The 21,238-nt window shown below is 59.5% G+C and overlaps 1 protein-coding gene across 4 annotated transcripts in view; it reads right to left on the bottom strand.

The window, feature by feature from the left end:
- Positions 1-6,990: 6,990 nt before the first annotated feature.
- Positions 6,991-21,238, bottom strand: part of CAPN5 (calpain 5) — a 54,127-nt gene continuing 39,879 nt past the window's right edge. For all 4 annotated transcript variants that reach the window (XM_040630890.1, XM_040630889.1, XM_040630887.1 and 1 more), the window contains 10 exons: positions 19,632-19,840; positions 16,660-16,852; positions 15,651-15,844; positions 14,924-15,001; positions 14,228-14,423; positions 13,473-13,595; positions 12,108-12,304; positions 11,106-11,221; positions 10,396-10,532; positions 6,991-9,510 (listed from right to left, as the gene is read on the bottom strand). In XM_040630890.1, coding sequence (XP_040486824.1) covers positions 9,328-9,510; positions 10,396-10,532; positions 11,106-11,221; positions 12,108-12,304; positions 13,473-13,595; positions 14,228-14,423; positions 14,924-15,001; positions 15,651-15,844; positions 16,660-16,852; positions 19,632-19,840 — 1,626 coding nt within the window. In that variant the 3' untranslated portion in view covers positions 6,991-9,327. The remainder of the gene's footprint in view (positions 9,511-10,395; positions 10,533-11,105; positions 11,222-12,107; positions 12,305-13,472; positions 13,596-14,227; positions 14,424-14,923; positions 15,002-15,650; positions 15,845-16,659; positions 16,853-19,631; positions 19,841-21,238) is intronic.

The following is a 21,238-nucleotide window of genomic DNA, read 5'->3' as shown; positions in this document are numbered from 1 at the left end:
TTGCCATGTTTCAAGCCACCTCCCACCTTAGTCCGGTAACTACTCCAGGACAGGGAGCAATTTAGCTCTGCATCCTCTGTGCCCAGTACAGAGAAGGGGCTCAGTGCCATTCTGCTGGGTGGGTGAGTGAGAATGTGGCTGGAGGGGAGGCAGCTTCTGGCACGCTAGGAGTCTCCGGGCACCACCCCCCCCAAGGCCTGAAGCCATCAACCTGACGGGTCTGCCCAGACCTCCCCAGGGTCCCTAGGAAAGAGCCTGTGTTCTGCAAATGCCTCCCACCGGGACGGTCTGATCTCTCCTTCCCCGAGCGCTGTGCCTGCTCCCCGTGCCACCCAGCAGCTCCCCTCCCAGGGTCTGAGGCCTCTCCCTGCCTGCTGCCCCCTCACCACCATGGCTGCCTTCCCTGTCTGGACCTGCCCTAGCTTACGTCTAAATGACCCTATCTGGGCTTCAGCTTCTTCACCTGTGACATGGACATGACGATCCTTCCCCTCATAGCCTTATGGCAATAAAAGGAGATCATGTCTAGAGAGTGCCTAGCACATAGTAGGGCCAACGTGGATGTTACTTTTGAAGAATTAGAACCTTCAACAAATGCACGTTTTCATGAGGGAAGAGGTCTGGATTCTTCGCCCATGTTTATGAAGGTGTTCCCTGTACCTGGGGCCCTGGGGGGGCTCAGAAAGGCTGGGATGATGGAGGGCGGGAGGAGCGAATCGCCATCACTGATCTTTCCCACACGGGGAAAGATCCATCACGTCCTTTGAGGTCTCCTGAGATTTTCACATCAAATAAAGTGAGAGAGAAAAGAACAGGCAATTCTCATTCACAGGAACACTACCAACATGGTCTTGTCGGGAGGAGGCGTCGCGGCAGCTAACCATTACCGAGCTGTGTCCTCCATCGGACGCACTGTTGTAGACGCCTTATGGCTTTGCTGTCCCAAGCATTCCGCTGAGGTGGCCACCACTGTCTGCCTCGCTCCTTAGACCAAGTGAGGGTGTAAGAATCCCTTCTTTAGCATCGAGCCTCATCTGAGTGGGCTGGTGCCGGGGCTGAGGAGACAGTGGGGAGCAGGACGAGGGCTGTCCCCCACTCCCAGGCTCACCTGGGCCTCTCAGGTACGCAGGGGGAGAAGATGGAGCGTGATCCGACTCCACCGTGCGCGGAGCAGGGAAGGCCCCCCAGGGAACAGTGGCCACCTCAAGGCCTGAGGAGAAAGCGGCCAGGAAAATGGGGAGCGAAGTGCTCAGGGCAGGGTATGTGAGAGAACCGGGGTCTTTCAGGGCAGGAAGGAGAGGCAGGAGGAAGGGAGGTGAAAGCAGCAGCACCTTGAGGGAACCCTCGCGGCATCTTATCTTCACAACCACCATCCCAGGAAAGAGGGCTTTCCCCCCTCATTTTATAGGCAGGAAACGGGCTCAGGAAGGCTGAAAGACATGGCCAAACCTGCCCACTCACCAAAAACGAAGCCCACGCCGGAGCCCTGGTGTGTGGCCTGTGGAGCTGCGTAGCTGGCTGGCGCCCCAGAGCTGCCCCTTTCTCAGGGGCAGAGCAGCGACAGAACCGTACTTTCTATGTGAGGGGTGGGCAGAGCCTGGGCTTCCCCGTGGACACCCTCTCCCAGCACAGCCCGCTCACAGGGTGAGGTGGACCAGCGTGCGGAGAGGGCCCGTGAGGGGGAAGGCACAGTCAGCCAAAGGCCCGCCTCACAGGCTTCCTGAGGGAAAACCCCCATGGGGGCTCTGGGTGGCCCAGGCTGCCCCTCCGAGGGCTACGAAGTCCCCCACTCACCGAGCCCTGCCTGCAGCTGAGGCCTTGGCACCAGCAAACGTTCAGTGACAGCGACTTTCCTTCTGTTGGCTCTGGCTGTCTCTGCTGGGGCTTTGAACAGGCTGTCAGGCCGAGGGGCTCCAAAGGGGGTCTCCTCCAGCCCTGGGATGGAAGACTGTCCATTCCGATCCCACCCTGCCTGAAGCCTGCCTCCTCTCTCTCTCTCTCTCTCTCTCTCTCTCTCTCACACACACACACACACACACACACACACACACACACACACACACACACGCAGCTGCAGAACAAGGCTGCCCACTGGCCTCTGACGGGCCTGGAGGATGTGAAGCTGCCGGCCAAGCCCCCACGGCACACACTCCCACCAGCCCTGGGGCTTGGTGCCAAGCAGACCTGGCTCGGGGCCCACATTCCTGGCTCTGGAGACCAGGAGCTCATTAGAGCCTCAGGCTGATCACGGGGAAGGGCTGAGGGTCAGGGGCCACTGTGGCCCCGGGAAGGAAGGCGGGCTAGAGGACTCGGCCAGGGCCAGCACCCCTGCTTCTTCCCCATATTACCCCAGGGGGCTCACGCTCTAAGCAGGTCATCCCCCACTCACTGCCCCTTGTGAGGCTCAAGCCCTTCCTTGTCTGGCTTCACTAGACTGACCGACTTCCTATTCCCGGTGCCCAAAGGCTTTCCCACATTTGGGCCTTTGCACCTGCTATTCTATTTTCTGGAATGCCTGGGGATTCAGAGATGCACATAAATAAATAATTTCTACCCAGTGGGGTGAGTACAGTGAGAAGGGAAGGGCTCAGCAGACACATCAGAGGGAGCAGCTCCAGACTGGGCCTGCGAGAGGCGGGAAAGTTTCACCGCTGGCTTTTGAAGCATAGACAGGAGGCTTCTAAAAGAAAGCACTGGGGAGGGTGTCCTATGGTTTAACCATATGGATGAGAGAATGTGGGATGGGACGGGATGAGCCTCCCAACAGGGTTCCTCCTGGCATAGCCAGAGGAAGGCCAGTGGGGCACGGGGAGCACTCACCTGCTGAAGAATCACCATCGTCCGTCGTCAGACGCTCGTGCTTCCCGCCTGGCCAGATACAGATCTGTGGGGGAGAGACCATGCGAAGCCTCTGAGCAGGCCGGCCCTGGCAGCCAAGAGCCTGGCTGGGGTCACCTGGGCTCTTCCCAAAGCCTCAGCCGTGCCTCCCCCTGGGGAATCCTCCCTCCCTGGCTGCTCTCCTTCTGGCCACAGCCCAGCCTGCGTGACCTGAGCCTCAGCCACGGTCACTGGCTCTACTGCCCAGAGCAGCTGAGCTCTTCTCTTGGTTACGGTCATTCAGAGATTTCTAAAGGGCTCCTAGGAAATAGCAAGTCCAGCCCCCTCCCCTGAACATACGGGCAAAGGGACTTGCCGAAGTTACACAGCAGGGCAGGGCAAATTCAGGACTAGGACTTGATTTCCGGCCTCCGAGTTCAGGGCTGCCCCAGGGTGACGGGAGCAGCCAGGCCCAAGGGGAGGGTCGCAGGCTGAGCACGACCTGCTCATGGCATGCCCTAACTAAAACCCTTCCACAGAGCACCCACTGCATTCAGGATGGGGGCTCTAAGCCCACCAGGCTGGCTTCTAAGGCCCAGTACCATGTGCCTCCTGCTGATGTCTTAGTCTTCCCTCTCACCGCCTCTTCCCCACCCCCTCCCTGACACTTGGGCTATCCTTAGCACTCACTACTCCTGAAGAATGCCAACCCTTTTCGTAGCTCCTGGCCTCTGCATACATTGACCTCCTCCACCTGGAATTCTGACTAGTAAATTCCCACCTATACTTCATGGCTCAGTTCAGACAGCACCTCCTCCAGGAAGCCTTCCCTGCCTGACCACCCCTAAGGTGCCAAAAGCTCTGATGTTTCTGTCTATCCAGCCCTGATTATATGCATTATGTTGTCAGGTCAGGGTCTGTCCCCACCTCTGTCACCCCAAAGTTGGGGAGTTAATCCAGGGCAGGGGGTGGGCTCAGTCACTACCTCACACAGTATAGGGCCAGGCCCAGAGATTGCTTAGGAAGGAACCCTGGGACCAAGTGTGGTGATCCAGGCAGCCCCAGTCCACAGGTCCTGGTGTGAGGCCCCTCTGCCCCCCCCCAACTTGCCCCCCAGGGTGAGCATCAATTTTTCACAAGGCCCGTTCAGAGGCACTGGGGCATTTGATCCTCTGTCCAGGACACTGCCTGACACCTGAGCCCTGACCCCTGCCCTGGAGCTCCGGCACCCAGCCTGGCTGGCGGGGAAGGCGATTCAACAGGGCTGGCAGGCGGCTGCCCTGGGGAGCCATGTCCAAACAGGGTGCCCAGCGGCTGTGCCAGCCTCCTGCACCAGGGTGAGCCTCAAGAGCCGGGGCAGAGCCAGGCCTTTCAGGACTCTGGAGGGTGGAAGGGGCATGGACTTTAACAGTCACACGGAAGGGAAAAGCCACAAGATAAACTTCTTCCTGAAAATAAGAACTAGCCCACGTTTAAGTTAAGTGCTTTTCAAATTGACAATAGGCAAAACTCTATTTACACTTCTGCGTCCATGGTGGACTTTACCTTGTCTCCACAACAACCCTGGGGGGAGGGGGGCTTCCTGTTCCCATTTCACAGATGGGAAATTTGAGGCACAGAGGAAAGAAGTTACTTATCCAAAGAGAGAGAAAGAGAGATAAAGAAAGAGATTAAGGAGGAGTGTCAGAGGCCAAAAAAGACTCTCTCTCTCTCTCTCTCATCGCCACCCTAGCACGTTTGCCCCCCTGCCCCAGGCCCGGTCAGAGACCATTCAATGGACACCATGCCCCCGACTCTGCCCTTCTCCAGGCTACAAGCCTCCATCTGTCCAGTTTCAGGACCGTTTCGTTTCGTGGCTATTGTGGCTGCTCCCGCAAATGTGGCAGGACACCCAGACCAGGAGCAAATGGCTGTGGGGGCAGGGGCTCCAGGGAGGCCCAAGTCCGTGATCCCCCCAACGTCCAGCAAACGCTTCTCCCAGTGCCCAGGATAGGGGGCAGCCCACGCTTACCGGGGTCCCAGCTCCCCACTCTCAGCAACGCACCAGGCTGGCTGCAGCTGCCACCCGCACGAAGGGCTCAAGAGCCGGGGTCCCGGGTCTGGGACAGTCTGCAGACCCACGTCCACTCTTCCTCTGTCTTGCTCCGAGGCCCGTCACTCTGGGGATCTCTCTGGATCTGTCCGTTCCTCCCTGTGCGACTGCCTGTCTCCGTCTCAGCCTCTCCCTCTCTTTCCCGACCAGGGCGGCTGTCCAGCGGCACTGCTGCCCTCCCCGCGCCCCACTCCAGAGCCTTCCCTCAGGAGGCGGAGCCAGAGGGGCCTCCAAGATCTGGGTGTCGTGACCTCAGCGCAGGAGGCAGGCTGTGCCGCCCGGCCCGGTGCGGAGCCGGCTGCCCAGTGGGGAGGCAGGGGCCCTGGGGTCCCTCGGCTGCGCTGCTGAGCAGCGTGGGACTCAAGCAAAAACTCCCCGTGCCGGCCCCAGCTGCCGGCTATTATACGCAGTAGGGCCACCTGCTCCCTGCACGTGGGCGGGGCACTGCCCATCCCGACCCCGTCCCTGATTTGCTGAGTCCCGGCACCTGCCCGCCCTCCACCACGCCTGTTTTCTCTCTAAATGCCTGCTTGACACTCTTGGAAGGACCTGGCAGAGCGGGACGGGGCGGGCAGGAGGCTGCAGGCCCCATGTTCCAGCCCTTTCTCCCCAGTCCCTGTACACACACCACCCTTCCACAGACCCACGCCCAAGGGCTCCCCTCAGATGTGCCCCCTGAAGCTCTTCACTTCAACACTGTCCCCACAGCCTGTTCTGGGGGAGGGGGAGGTGTTGCCCACAATCATCCAGGAAACTGTCTCTCAAACCAACGGACTTGGAGCAAGCCTGCCTGTCCCAGGGACACGGATGAACTGCGGCCAACTACTGTGATGTAGAAGTGGGGGGCGGGGCACACACAGGAGGGTTCCACAGTGTTACTAGCATGGCAAAGACATAACATGGAGGACTCCTCGCTGAGGCCTGGCATGTCCTTGTCACCACCCTCTGCCTCCTGCCTCCCTGGCAGCTGCCCCATCAGGGCAGGCGTCTCTAGGGGCCCCTTTGGCCTGGGCAGAGGGAAGCACTCTTGGAGCTCCCGCCTCTGTAAGTGGGGTGCGTCTGCAGGGAAGAGGCTACCCCCCAAGGAATAGGGTGGGAGGCTCAAGGATGCCACCTGCTGGGCACGGGGCGCAGCTGCCCTCTGGAGCCCCCACGGGAGCAAGGCTGAGCGTCCAGCCTCAGGTGAGAAGCGACAGTGCCGGGACTCAGACTCTGACTCAACGCTCCCAACCCCTGCAGGCCCCCGGCTGCCAGAGCGGCCTCAGCCAGGCGGCCCGGGCAGGGGCTGTGCCGGGGCACCGTCCCCACTTCTGGGCTAGCTCCTGCCACTGCCACTTGCTACCTACCCCTCCTCCAATCACGTCCCTTGCTGAGCCTCCCAGGCTGGTGGCGGCCTGCGCAGACGGCACGGCGGAGAGACCCACGGTCATGTTCTGTGCCAGCGGGGCTCAGCGTCCATAATGTCCTTTGCTCACGATCCTGTAGAGAAAACCTACCAACTGGCCTCCATTCATTTTCCCTCACTCCCCACCCCGACCCAGTCATCACTGTGTTCTGTCCACTCTACCTCCAAAATCTGTCCACGAGTTCTCCCCAGTCCCTACCCCCCAGCTTCCTGGCTGGAGCTGCCAGCAGCTTCCTCCCAACAGCCTCCACTCTGGCCTCCCCCCATCCACCTGCGCCCCACAAACCCAGCTCCTCTTCCTGTGGCTGCCTCCCTCCCTCCACTGTCCCCTTGCACCAGGGCATCGACCTTCCCTCCCAGGTAGGCTGGAACCCCGCAGAACCCACACTGCCCTTCCAGTCACTCCCTGCACAGTGCTTGTTAGAATCGCAGTGTCTCCATTGGCCTCCTGCCCCCCAGCTAGTGTGTGGACTGCCCCACAGATGGGACTGGCTGGTTCCCTGCAGCCCCAATGCCTGGGATGGGGCTTGGGACAAGGCCAGCAGAAGGAATGATGGGATGATCCCCGTGACCTCCGCCCACAGATGCACCAGCTGGCAGCAGGGTCCCGCCTCAGCTGGAATATCCCCTCCACTGTCTCTTACCCCAGAGGGACAGACAGATGCAAGAGTCTCTCTGAGATTGTGGTAATGTTTATTGAGAACAGAACAGGTCTCCGCTCCCGACCCCATGGTCGGCCCTGGGGAAGTGAAGCCCACATCCAGGTGATATGACCAGAAGCCCTGCCCAGCAGCAGGTGGGGACCCTGAGGACCCCACGGGCTGAAGGGCACATCAGGGGAATGGAGCATTTGCTCTCCCCACCCACCCTCCAGTCCCGGCCGCCAGAACTCCATCCTCACCTGCCCAGGGACCAGGGCCCTTTGCACAGCTAGGAGCCAGCCTGGCCCACTCAGAGGGGCAGCAAGCAAGGGCAGGGCTGCCGAAACTGTTTTTTTCTGGGAGGGCCTGAGGGGGGCGGCAGTGCCCAATCCCCAGACTGAAGCCCACACAGGCCTGCCCATCGGTCCTCGTTTGCCCGCTAGCCCAGGTGGGCATGGCTGAGCGAAGACTCAGGTGTCAGCCCCAGGGGCCCCACGCTGGTGTGTCTGGCCCTCACCTCTCCACCCCGACTCGGGAGTCTTCACTTTGAAAAGACACTGAGGAGTGATTACATGAAATGTGCGTAGTGGGCATGCTACAGAGACACAGAAAAGGTATGGTTTTGCCCTTATTCAGCACTTGTGAGAGCACCGACACACAAGAACCATTGGCCCCACTTCACAGAAGGGAAATCGAGGCACAGGAGGGTTCAGGGACTTGCTCCTGGTCACGTGGTCCTGTCCCAGCCCCAGACCCAAGTTCTGGAGGAGAAGTCCCAGCTTTTCAAGAAGGAATCCTCTTGTCCTCACACGTGGTCGGGCGCCAGGGCGCAGGGGCAGAGCCAGGCACACCCAGCACCTCCAGCCAGGACACGGCGCCGAACAGCCAGCTGGGGAGCCAAACGTTCAGGTGCCCGGAATTCCCAGCAAGGCCACAGGAGTTCCTGTTCTTAAACCAACTGGGCTTTTCATTTACATCGCTTGGTCTGCAGCCAGCAAAGGGCACAGAAGAGACCCAAGCAGGTCGTGGCACCAACACTCACCAGGAACCCAGGTGGGGCCAGCTGGTGAAACGCCCGAACACCCTCTTCTTCACCTGCTGCGGTCCTCCTCTGAGAAGGCAGGACTCCTCATCCCTCCCCCCAGCAGAATCAAAATAAAATCAGCGGACCACAGGAACTGGAGGTGAAGTTGAAAAAAGGGGGTTCAGGCTCTCAGTTTAAAAGCCCCTGGTTAAAATTGGTAACACATAGAGAATATAAAGCATTGGGGACTAAAGGGACACTTTGATCGAGGCAGCAAGAGGAGGGCCATAGCCTCTTTGGCTGCATTCTGGGGGGAATGCTGGAAGAGGGGCCTCTGGTCAGGTGATGGACTTACCTGTCTCCTGCCAAGCCCGACAAATGACCTGAGTCCAGTGGGCCGGAAACCACCGCCCCAGGGTCCCTTGTCCCGGGAAAAGCTCAGGTCTTGCAGCAGAGGGGGGCCTTCAGGTCCCCACGCCTCCCCACACCCTCCTGGCCCACCAAACCGGGCACACGCCTCCCGGCATGAGGGCAGTAGAGGCAGGAAGACGCCCTTCCTCCCCATGGCCGCCACCATCCACTAGGGGCCTTCACACAGAGGCTGGGAGTGAAATCAGCCTGGGGTGAGGGGGCAGCCATAGCTCCTCTGGGCATCTGGGCATCGGCCTTGGAGAGGACCTGAGAGCAGGGGTGAGGCCCAGGACGGGCCGGGTCTCCCAGAGTGGCAGTGAGGTGCCTGGTGCCACCTGGGGGTCTCATGGACATCGTTTATTCATTTGGCAAATCTCTGTTGAATAAATAAATGGATGGGCAAGTGGATAGGATCAGAGAACGAACAAATGTCACCTGCCCATTTTCCTGACTCCAGCCCAAGCAGGAACCCAGCAAGAGCCAAGAGTCCTTTCAAGGTGGCTAGAAAAGCAGGTGTAGGTGACAGAGAAAGCAAGGTCTGGTTCATAGGGGCGGGCCTGGGACACAAGGGGCAAGAGCGGGGTTAGGGGACGTGGCAGATTGTGTGTAAACAAGTGAGATCTCGGCACTCCGTCGGCAGACAGCAGGGCCCTGGGAAAATGTTTTCAACGGATAGAGTCCCTTCGCAGTGGCGACGGCTGGGGTAAGGAGAGGGCTTGTCAATCTCAGGCAGGAAGGTTCCTCCATGAGAAGGGACTGCTTTGGGGGCCTTGGGACACTGAGGCCCTGAGAAGGGCAGAGGGCTCCCCAGGTCACACAGCAAGTCAGCGGAAAAGCTGGGAAGAGGCCCCCAGCGTCCTGGCTCCCGGGCGAGTCCCTGGCCAGGCTGGGGACATGCAGATGGTAAAACCGCGGCGGCCAGGCAGGGGGGCAGGCGTCAGACGGCCGTGAGGGAGGTGCTGCTGAAGACACGCACGGCGACGGTGCCGGGCAGGTCGCTGGGCTGCCGGCTGCTGCGGTCCTGGAGGCGGAGGGTGTGCAGGGCCTGGAGGTCGTCTGGGTCAGCCTTCAGGCGCACCTGGCCCAGGAATTCGTCCTTCAGGACGCGGTGGTTCCAGATCTGGGAGGAGACAGAGGATCGCGGTGCAGGGAGCGCCTTTAAGAGCAGGGGTACAGGTCTGGCCGTACTCCTTCCAGAGCCTCAGGCTTCCTTCCATCTGTCCAACTCCCTTCCACGGACACAGTTAAGTGTGTTATTAGCTCTGCTGCTGACCTCAGGTGACGCTGGACAAGTGATACACCCGCTGCCTTGATTTCCCCATCTTCAATATAGGGTTGGATCAGTGGCCCCTATGGGTCCTTTCAGCCCCAACATCTACGGGTTCGTGATTTGATCCAGTGGGACCCACTATTAGGAAAACTTGGAAATCTTATAGGGGCTTCCCCAGAGGAACTGGGAGTTTGTTTACAGATGGTTTCTCACCCGGGGAGGGGCTGGCCTGGACCCGGGGGATGGAGGACTTCCCGCTAATAAGCCCAGAATCATCCACTGGCCACCTTGGCCTGAGAAGGGAAGGAAGCCCATGGCCAGGACCCTGGCTCTCTGGTCCCTCGCTCTCGGGAAACAACTACCCCTACCACGCGGCATCGCATCTCGGCGCAAGCTCTCCTGGTAGACCCACCTCCAGAGGGATTTAAGGAACAGCTCCCAAGCCCCTGGGGCAAAGCTGGCAGAGGTGACCACTGTCCCTGGCATGACCCTGCTGTGTCTCAAAATCACACCAGCCAATCCAACTTGCCCACCCCACAGGGGGAACTCTGGGGCACCGGGCAGGGCCGGCCAGAGAATTTGTGAGGCCATACCATGTCGGGGACAGAGTGGGAACCAGCACGTAGTGTTCCTGGGTCCCCAACAAAAGCTCTGCCACCCTGGGCCCAGCCCCCGTGAGTGGGGAAGCGTCAAGGCGGGGGGCCCAGGAGCGGCCCTCGGGACGGGCAGGCTCACCTGGACTGTGATGGGCTGGCCCGGCTTCTTGCGGTAGAAGATGCCTTTCACGTCGTACTCGGGCGTCGAGCTACCTTTCTGCACGGCCGAGCGGACTTTGTCTCCCTCACACTTAATGATCACATAAGAGTTGGCCCCTAGAGAAATTGAGTGGGTCATGGGGTGATGGTGGGGGCTGGGGCAGGACCCAATGGGACAGATGTCTGGGAGGTGAGTTCCCCTCCCCAAAGCAGAAGCCAGAGTTCCTATATTCAGGAGAAGGGAAACCAGAGCCTGACTCACTTCCTAACTTCCAGAGACAGGAGGGGGCACACTGGTGATCCCTGGCCTCCATGCTGCTTCCCCTGCCCGGAGCACTTTTCTCCCCTATTCTACCTCACCAGCATATCTTAATGCTTCCTCAGCCTGGACAAAGACCACCTCCTCCAGAAAGCCTTCCCTAAGCTGTGCCTCCCAGCTGTCTGTCCCTGTGTCTGACTGTCCCCCACACCGGAAGCTGCCCAAGAGCGGGCAGCAGAGCCCGTGCCCCCCTAGGCACCCAGTTTCACTCCCAGGCTGGGCCCAGCGCGGATGTTAGGAAAGGTTTGCTCATTCAATGAGTGAGAGCAGGAGAGTTCTGGAAGCTGGGTGTCTACTGCTGAGCAGTGGGGAGAGGGCAGGGGCACCTCCTTGGTGAGGTGGGTCCCGGAGCTTTCCCCAGGTGAGCTCACCTGTTGAGGAGTCCTTGAGACCAGCAGCCCCTAGGACGTGCACCTGCGTCACCTGCTGGGGGTAGCCGCACAAGGAGCTCCAGCAGGAGCGGGGGGGCTCATCTAGGCGCAGCTCCCTGGGACGGGCCAGAGGAGGACAGGGGACAGGTGATGGAGGGGGGCCAGGAAGATGGAAGGTGAGGGAGTTCAAAAAGGGGGAAGGGGAGGGGAGCAGTATTTAGTCCAGCCTTTGCTTATCCCGGGCAAACCGCCACGGGCTTCCTGCTGCTCTCTCTCTCCTCAGAGATGCCCCACCTTCCCCGAGAGAAAAGCAATCTGTGGGCCAACCCTTCTGCTGGGATGTTACCGGTATTATTTGTAACCCTCCCAAAGCCCTGGGTGATAGGTGACTATTCCCACGCCCATTTTACAGACTACAAAGCACGGGGCTCACTAGGACAAGAGACCTGCCCCCCAGCGGGACAGAGGTGGAACGTGCACTGGCAGGACTCGGGTCCACCGAGCCACCACACAGGCTGCCTCCCAGGTCTGCCGTGGGCACAAGGAGCCCTGAATCGGGGCTGCCTGCCAAGGTGGGAGGGCAGTGTGGGGCTCACAGGGTCTGAACCCCAGCAGGGATGGGATGGCTCCAGCAGTCTGCTTAGCCCAACCCGACCACTGGTGTCATGACCTTGGAAACCACCCCCACCCTCGATTCCCCAATCCTGATCTGTAAAATGGAGGGGCCAGGCCCCCCACTTGGGGTTCAGGAAGAGCAAATGAGAGGAGTGAAAGCTTTGTAAACTGTGAAGTGCTGTGCACATATGAGACGCTGTCCCCTTATGCAGCCAAGAGAGGCTGGGACAGAGGAGCAGGGGAGGGGTGGGGAAGGCAGCCCAGGGAGGCCGGAGGGCTGGGCTCCCCGCCTGGGGCAGACATGAACATCTCTAGGCTGCAGATCCGGGTCAGCCCGGTAGGGGACTTGGCCCTCCCACCCCCGGCCCTGGCCCAGCCCCCACGCACTGGCAGTCAGAGGGCACGTCAGTGAAGACCCGAAGCAGGAACTCGCCAGTGTGGCCCGGCTCGAAGGTGGTGGGGATGATGACGAAGCGGCCCTCGGGCTGGTCCGTCCGTAGGAAGACGCTGCGCGAGTTGATGTAGATGGAGCTGGCGGCCCTGTGCTGCAGGCTGTGCATGCGGTACTGGCGGTTCTCCTCCACCTGCGGGGAGAGGGGGAGCTGGGCCGCACGCCCCCCGCCCCGTGCCCCCTGCCCGTCTGCACCACGCACGGCTCCCGCGCCGCCGTGGAAAGAGCGACAGAATCGCGCACATGCAGTGCCCAGGAAAGGCAAATCTGCAGAGACGAGGTCGATAGGCGCTTGCCCAAGGCCCGGTGGGGCGACGCAGGCAGGCGGGGCAGGCGGACGGGACCGCGCGGTGGCAGCTGAAGGGTGTGAGGTTTCTTTTCGGGGTGACGAAAATGCTCTAGAATGGTGGCGACGGTCGCACGACTCTACAAATACACTAAAAGTCCCTGTACACTGTGCAGGAGTGAACTGTATGGAGCAAAACTGTAAGAGGAGGAGGACAACAGGACTCCCCCCGTAACAACGTCCGTAGAGTTTCTGACTCACAACAGACCGAGCAGCACTGTCTGCGCCCATCACAGCCCGCGGCCGTGAAATGACGTCACCAGCTGCCAGGACATGCTGGCCAACTCCTGGAACGAGCGCCGCGATAAGCTGCAGCCACATCACGTGAGGTCAAAGTCACGACACCCCAGCACACAACGGATGTACCGACACGAGCACACGCACGGACGGTCATGACATGACCGAGCTCGTCTGACACAGGGGCTCAACTCAGCCCGCGTGCCTCGTGCACCCATGTGATCTCATGAAGTTCTGGGTGTCTGGCGGCCCGCAGTGTCCCGCTGTGTGCTGTCACATCCCCAGTGTCGCAACATGCGGAGGGCCTCAGGCCCCAGGCCAGCAGGAGCGGCCAGGGGTAAGCCTGCCTGGCTCTGCCCAGGATGCTTCCTCCCGGGGCCCAGCAGGGCCTCCAGCTCAGGGAGACCCGGAGCCATGAGGGAGGGAGCAGCCGGGGCCTCCCAGAGCATGGCCTGACCACCGGCAATTCTCTCCTTCCCACCCACCAAATAGCCTGTGGGTCCAGGGCGGGAAGGAATCAGGCTGAGAGCTCCCAGGGCAGCCAATCCCAGGCAGGCCAGGCCCTGTGGGTGTTCCAAAGATGGCTCATGCGACGCCAGGTCCACGGCGTCAGCCCCTGCAGCCAGATGGCGGCATGAGCTCCCCCCAAGGCCCGGGGGGCCTAAAATGCAGCCCCCTTGCTCTCCTCCCCCCGAGCAGGGGTCCCAGCTGGCCTCACCTTGTAGATGTCAAAGCCGATGGCCAGATTCTCACCCTTGCCGTCCCGGCGGGTAGACTGCTTCGGCCGCTGCTGGATGCAGATCAACACTTCATCCTCGGGCTTCTTGACATCAAAGATGTACTGCGGGGACCGCCAAGGCACAGAGACACCGCGGTAAGACCACTGGGGATGGGTGCGCTGGCCCCTAGAAGCTGGGCCGGAGCCAGGCCCCTGCTCAACGGTGAGAGCCCAGGGGAGTCACGGCACCTCTCTGGGCCTCGGTCCCTCATCTATGACCCAGGCCTACGGTGCCCACTCTGTGTGTGTGTGTGGGGGGGGCTGGGTGACATCACGGACGCTCAGCTCTGAGCCCGCATGCCATTGGTGCCAAACGAAGGCACACCAAACATGAGAACTGAACAGTTGCCAGGGTCATGACTAAGGAGGCTGCAGAGGAGACATCCTCCCTGAGGGAGAGTCAGCCTGGCCAAGCTCCCCTGGAAAGAGCAGCACTGTGGGTGTAGAAACAAGGGGTTCGAGTCCTTGGCCCAGCCTCCCTCTAAACGTCCCTGTAACTCTGGATGACACACCCATGAAGCCTCAGAGCCTTAGTTCCCCGTCTTTACCATCTGCAGATCACCCAGGACCCCCCAAACATGCCCATCCACCCCCCACTAAACAGACAGGTGCACAGGGGCCCACAGGGGGACATGCCCACAAAGTCATGCAGGACAGTGACAAGGACCGGGGGCAGGGGCCCTGAGAACACTCACTTGCGGGTTCTGGAAGAAGGTGTCCTTGTGATTGATGCAGCCCCCACTGCGGTTCTTCTGGGGGTCCTCGTGCCGCGTCCAGGCGCCCCGCAGCCGGGCCTCCTCCCACGTCTTATGGACGCTCAGGTAAGATGTATTGATCAAGCGGCACTTGATGATGTCGGTGAAATACCGGCACACGTCCTCGAAGGTCATCCTGGCCGAGACAGGAGGCTGAGCCGGCCAGGTCCCCTGGCTGGCCCACCCGCCCACGCATCCTGTGTGCTCTGAGCCACCACCCACACGGGAGCGAGGGCGGACGCGGCGGCGCCTGGCCGCCTCCCAGCTTTCTGGCCTCAGTTTCCCGACGTGTAAGATGGGAATGAAGCTCACAACAGCCGCCTCTCTCACAGGTAGTGCAGGAGTTAAGTAAAGCGACGAAAGCATGGAGTACAAATTCCAGCAGAGAGGAGCTGCGTGCTGGAGCGGCTCAAGGTCCCCTGAGGTTGGCAGTGGGACTACGGGGATGAACAGGCCCATTACTGCCCCACTCATTTCACAGAGATGGCGTGACTGGTCCAAGGCCACAGAGCAAGCTGACGGTGGGGCGTCTGCTAGAGCCCTGGCTCCGGCCTCCCCTTCCAGGGCTCCCAGCCACAGGAGCCCCACCCCCCAGCCCCGGCCCCAGACGCCCACCCGGGGCAGGAGCACACTCACCAGAACTCCCCGTCATCCTGCACGGTCACACCCATCTTTTCCCGCTCACTCTTGCTCACTTTCTGCCACTCCTCCGAGCTGGAATGTGGACATGAGGAGGGAAGGAGGGGAGTGTAAGAGGAGAGACCCCACCAGGTCCACCCTGGCCAGGGAGAGGAGGCATGAGGGCCAGCTCAGCACCAGGCCTCCATCAGTGTGGGTGTAGTTGGGGACGCCCAGGGCCAGGTCCAGTCCCTCTCCAAAAAGCCTGTCTGCCACTCCCACAGGTAACCATGGGCTGTCTCCATGCCAGGGTCCAAGGTCTGAGAGCAAAGCCACAGGCTGGGGGCAAGGGCGGAATGACCCTCAGGGGAGGGGGCTCCCTCACTGGGGGCTGCTCCTATCCTAGCTCCACCAGGGCCATGAGCCGAACACAGAGCAGTCACCCCCATTCTCATCCCTGGTGGCCTCCCTCCCTGCTTTCTTCCCCATTCACCGCCCAGCGGGGCTCTCTGTCCCCTATAGGAATCAACTTATCCCCACCTCCAGGACTTTGCCCTGCAGAATCCACACCCCCCACACACACACCTGCTGCAAGGTAAGCTCCTAATGTCATCCTCCTCCCAAATCCTTCAAGGCCCAGCCACCACCTCCAGGAAGCCCACATTTGTCCTTGCCCAAGCTCTCATACCAGGGCCCACCCACCCGGGGTCTGTCCTGTGCCCACACTCCCACCCCTGGGCCTCACGTGTCACTCCAGGGCCCGTTCCATTCCCGCTCGCCCCAAGGGTTACGCAGGCGGATCATGTCCAGCTTCTCCGACTTGAAGAAGGCCAGCAGGCCATGGCCCAGGCGCACCTTGCGCACATCAGTGATGGCATATGCATGGCCCTTCACCAGGCCACACGCCAGGCGGGCCTCCATGTCTGCTGCTGTCACTGCCTGTGGGAGGACACAGTTGCCCAGAGAGGCAGAGCCCCATCAGGCTCCCGCGGGAGGGAAGGGGTGGGGGTGGGTAGTGTGCCTACACCGCCCGCTAGAGGACAGGGAAGGCATGGCAGCCCCACATAAAGCAGAGGCCGCGATTAGGGACTGAGCTCAGTGTTTGCAAAGCCCTCACTGGGCAGCACTGTGGGGTCAAGGAAGGGACCTAAAGTGGGGTTGGCCCAGGGGTGTATTGGAGTTCACTGGCACTGGCTCAACTGTGCAACTGTTAAAACATTAGCTTGAAATCAACATGGGAAATCAGCAAATGCTACAAATCAGGGCTTTTCATTTTTCCAGGGGGCCGGTCTATCAACACACCACCGGTGTCTGCACTGAGCCCCAGCTTCCCCACCTGAACTATGAGCAGTCAATGAAATAAGGCCATCCTCTTGAAGCACTCGGGCCTGTGCCAGCCGCCGGGGGTCACTCCCCCCTTCCAGTCACCTTGTAGCTTGTGATGCCTCAAACCCCGACTCAGGGACCCTCAGAGGCACAGACACCCACTGCCCCAGTACAAGATGCCCATAAAAGGGGGATGCTGGTCAAACCAGAAGTCATTTCACACCGTAGAGCTTAGGACATGGGGCCTGTGGCTTGTGCTGCCCAGCACTGGGGAGGGAGGTTGTACCCCCCAACCACTCCCCTCTACCCCCCAGGCCGGGCGTGCAGATTTAGGAGCCAATCTGAGCGGGGGCTCTGCTTGGGACACAACAGCCAGTTCCCACCCCAGGAAGGGCTGGCAACGGGGAGGGCTGACTCTGTGCTCTCACCTTGATGGAGGCACTGATGAGGCCTCCCCGGCTGTGCACCTTCAACACACGCTCAAACAGCTGGTTCCTCTTGGCCTCATCGTCGGCGAAGCCACCCTCAGTCAGGTCAATGGGCTCAGAAACCCCACCCGTGAAGTCCACCAATGCATCTGCCGTGTTGCCTCCATCCAGGGCCTGGTAACAGCCCGCCAGCCTGGGGAGCAATGTGGAAAAAATTCCCAGCTCATGCTCCCCAGCCGGTCTAAATCCCTCCCCTTGCAGGGGAGATATCTGGGACTCAGAGAGGTCAAGCACACTGCCAAAGTCACACAGCAGGTCACACAGCAGGTCACAGCAGAGCCAAAACTGGAATCCATGTCTCTGGCTCCTAGGCTAACATTTGTCCCACTGAACCACTCAAATTCCTCTTCGCCCTAGCAGCCTGTCTTCAAAATTAGCTGCCCAGAAATCAAGCAATTCTTCTAAAAAGTGTTAAAAGCTCGTGTACTTTTTGAAACATCAATTATAAATAATTCACATTATTTAATAACAATATAGACCCAAATCACCTAAATGTCTAACAACAAGGAATTGACTTGAGAAACCAGTTTACGCTCCATCTGCGCCCTGGGACGAGGCAGCCACAGAATGACGTCTGGTAAAGGCATTCCTGTGGCAGGAAAACGCCAGTGCTTGCTTGGTACGTTTGAGAAAACAAGACAGCTGGATTCCAGCGATGTTTAAAATGTACGCAGGGGCCCCTGGGCGGCTCAGCTGGTTGAGCACCCGACTTGGTTTCGGCTCAGGTCGCGACCTCAGGTGAGATCGTGCCTGGTGTGAGGCTCCACGCTCGGCGGGGATCTGCTCAAAGATTCCCTCCCTCCCCCTCTGCCCCTGCCCCTGCCCCAGCACACACACACACTCTCTCTCTTTCTCTCTGAAGATAAATAAACAAATCTTTTAAAAAGGAATACAAATTGAAATGTATGCAATAATTCATTTAAAAAACATTAAGCACGGCTGGCAGACTCAGTCGGTAGAGCATGGGACTCTTGATCTCGGGGTCATGCGTTCGAGCCCCACACTGGGTGTAGAGATTATTTAAAAAATTTTTTAAAATAAAAAATAAAAAACATACAGCGTCTACCCCGTGCAACCTACCAGGTGCTAGGGGCACAACCGCAGCTGCTTCTATGAATGTTAGGAAAAGGCTGGGGATCTTAACGGCGGTGCTGAACGTGAACAGCAGAATGGGATACATAACAAAACAGATGACACACACTGAAAATCTACACCAATCTATGAAAATCTATGCCTGATCTATCTTTTGCGGTGTCCCACAAAACAGCCACACAGGCTCCGCAAGGTAACCTACAAACAGAAAGAGCCGTCAAAGATGTTAAAAGCTGCGAGCGGCAGGGAAGGTGTAGAGAGGACACAGGGAGCACAAGGAGGGAGCCAGGCATGGGGGGCGGGGCCTTGGAGGGGAGGGGAGCAAAGGTTCCCCAAGGAGGGGGGAGCCTGGTTAACTCAGGTGGCCCCGAACAGAGAAGGGGGGTGGAGAGGCCCGGAAGAATATGCAGGAGTACAGGCGACTTTTAGCACCTTCTTCCTGGGTTTCTGTATTTTCTGGATTTGCTCTAACAGACATGCATTCATTTTATAATTTTAAAAGTAAATCAACGAAAAAGCAAGCAAGCGTAAATAGTATGGCTGCTGTGTAAGTGCTCTGGTGGCCACTTAAAAATTTAAACACTGAACTGCCGTAAGACCCAGCAATTCACGCCCAGGTTCGTATTCCAAAGAACCGAGAGCAGAGACTCGGACACGTGCGCACCAACGTCCGCGGCAGTACACTCGCCGTAGCCCACGGTGGAGACGACCCGAGTCCATCGACAGAGGATCGGAGAAACAAACTGTGGCACACCCATGCGATGGGATTCTGTGCCGCTCTGGACAGGAACGACACGCTGACACGCTACAGCATAAATGAGCACTGAGAACATTATGCCACGAGACGTAAGCCAGACACCAAAGGGCAAATATTGTACGACTCCACTTACACGCTCGAGCTGGACAGGCTCGAGACCAGAGACCAAAGCAGAAGCGGCTACTGAGGGCTCTCCGGAAAGGGAGAGGGGCCTGCAACCCAGGGCCGCGGAGGCTCAGTGACCACCAGGGGGTGAGTGTTGCTTTCTTCGGACTGAAAATGGAATCTGTCAATGTTGTGTTTTCTTGAGTTTATTTCTGATGTTGCAGGTTGGTTTTCCTTTCACACACACACACACACACACTCACACACACACACAGAGTCCAAGGAGACCAACGGATGAGCCTGGGGCAAGGAACCAGGGAGAGGTTCCCACAGAGCCGCTGGGCTGGTCCGCAACCCCACTGACCTCCTGCCCCAGGCCTGCCCCTGACCTACAGAGGCCTGAGCAGGTCACTCTGCCCCAAAGCCATCCACAGCTCAGCAAACCTTTGTTCGGCCCGTGCTGGGGACCCACGGCCCGGCACAGAGCAGGAGGAGGGGTCGGTGGAGACAGAACGGATGGACAGTCAGTCAGGTGGACGGATGAGTGGATGAAGGGGAGCCCAAGGGCAGGGAGGACCCACCCTTCTCAACCAGCCCGGGCTCTGAGATAACCACATCCCCAGCCAGGCTGCCAGGGAGGGCTTGGCAGCTGGGATCTGTGGGAAAAAACCAGTGACCCGAACGTGAGTGCTGGCTCTGCCCTCTCAGGAGAACAAGGAGAAACCATTCCTTCTTGTGTGGGTTGGTTTTGGGGACGGGACACCAGGTACCAGACCTTCAGTCCCGTCCCCCTGCCCCCCGCCACGCCCTGGGCTCCCAGGCTCAGAGCACGCTGTGTGACTCTGAAGCAGCCCCTCGCCCCTCTGAGCCAGGGGCGCTGGCTGGAGGCCAGCCCCGCGGAGCCCATCAGCTGAGCCGCCCGGGCCGCCCCCGCCCGCCGGGCCCCAGCAGCACCTACTTGGCGTAGGCCTTCTCCACCAGGGCGCACCAGAACTCGTTGCGGGAGCTAGAGTGGCAGTAGATGAGCTGGTTGTTGACCGTGGGCAGCCGGTCGTCGATGACCACGTCCACCCACTCCCCAAAGCGCCAGAAGTGGAAGTGGAAGATGCCCGCGTAGGCACTGGGTTTCTCGGGGTCCCACTCCTGCTCCTTCCAGTCGGGGATGACCTGGGCGGGCGGGGGGGGGGACAGGACAGCAACACAGTGCGGGTCACAGCTGAGGACACAGGGGCGCCTGCCTCGAAGGAATCAAAATGGAAAGGAATACTGGGCTCCATCCCCATCCCTGCCACACGCTTCTCATCTCTGGGCCTCAGTTTCCCTTCTCTGCAGTGGTTAGGCATAGGCTCCTGCCAGCTATCACTCTAAGACTCTATGAGCGTCCTGCCCCCTTCCTCGGGCCACCCTCTGCGTCCTCCCCCCTCAGAAATACATCACATCCCTCCCAGCTCCCATCTGGTGAACGGTGCTCCCGGCAGCCAGTCCAGAGCGAACCCGACGCCGGCAGCCACACCGGCCCCTCCCTTTCCCTCGATCCATCCTATCAGGCCAATCTCAGCTCCTACGTTCTGCTAAAATCCATCTCCCGTCTGTCCCCCGGCACCAGCCTGGCCAGCCCCCACCTCCTGGCCCCAGAAGCTGGAACAGAATCAGCCGCCACATGTGCCCTCACCCCACACAGCGGCACAGTGATCTTTCCAATCATGTCACTTACCCGGGAAGTGAGTCCAAACCCTCAATGTGCGATGCCCTGCCACCAGCTCCCAGGCTGGCTTTTCTACCCCCTCAGCCCTGCTCCCTGCTCCGGGCTCTTTCTCCGCTCAGGAACTTTGCACCTGCTCTTCCTTCTACTCTTCACCCAGCTGATTCTCACTTGCCCTTTAGGATCCACCTCCTCCTCCAGGAAGCCCTCCTTGACTCTTCAGACTAGGCCAGGATCTCTGTCTGTCCAACTCATAACCCCTGGCACTTCTCCTCAGGGACCATTAGCGCAATTATAATTAAACAAGTGTGTGTCACTCCGTTCGATTCTGTTACTATCACTGGAACATTAGCTCTCTGAGGGCAGGGATACATCGGGCCTGGTCAGCACCTAGCCCGGGGCCTGGCCCAGAGATGGTGCTCGATAAACAGGTGTTAAAATTCATACGCATTGATTGGGTCTCTAACAATATTATTTATGGAACATCTGGGACACACCAGGTGCCACGACTTATCTCAGTTTAATTTGCACAACACCCCCATTGCATAGAGTACTATCATCCATCCCTCGTTTACAGCTAAGAAACCCTAAAGCTCAGAGAGAGCAAGCAACTTGCCCAGTGTCACACAGCTAGAAAACACACATTCTTTGGGGTCAGGCAGACCTGGGTTTGAAGCCAGGATTCACACTTGTGGCCTGTGGACTGCTCTGCACTGGTCCCGTGCTGACACTTAGGACCCAGATGGATCAGACACAGTCCCTGCCCTCAGGAGGCCCCCAGAGGTGGGAGAGGCAAAGGCTGAGACTGACATGGGGAGCACGGGGAGCGTGGAGAGAAGGGTGTGCAGGGCCCGACCAGCAGG

Source organism: Ursus maritimus, unplaced genomic scaffold (assembly GCF_017311325.1).
Source record: "Ursus maritimus isolate PB19 unplaced genomic scaffold, ASM1731132v1 scaffold_16, whole genome shotgun sequence".
In the NCBI taxonomy this organism is placed as follows: domain Eukaryota; kingdom Metazoa; phylum Chordata; class Mammalia; order Carnivora; family Ursidae; genus Ursus; species Ursus maritimus.
This window is presented reverse-complemented; position numbering and strand designations above follow the sequence as displayed.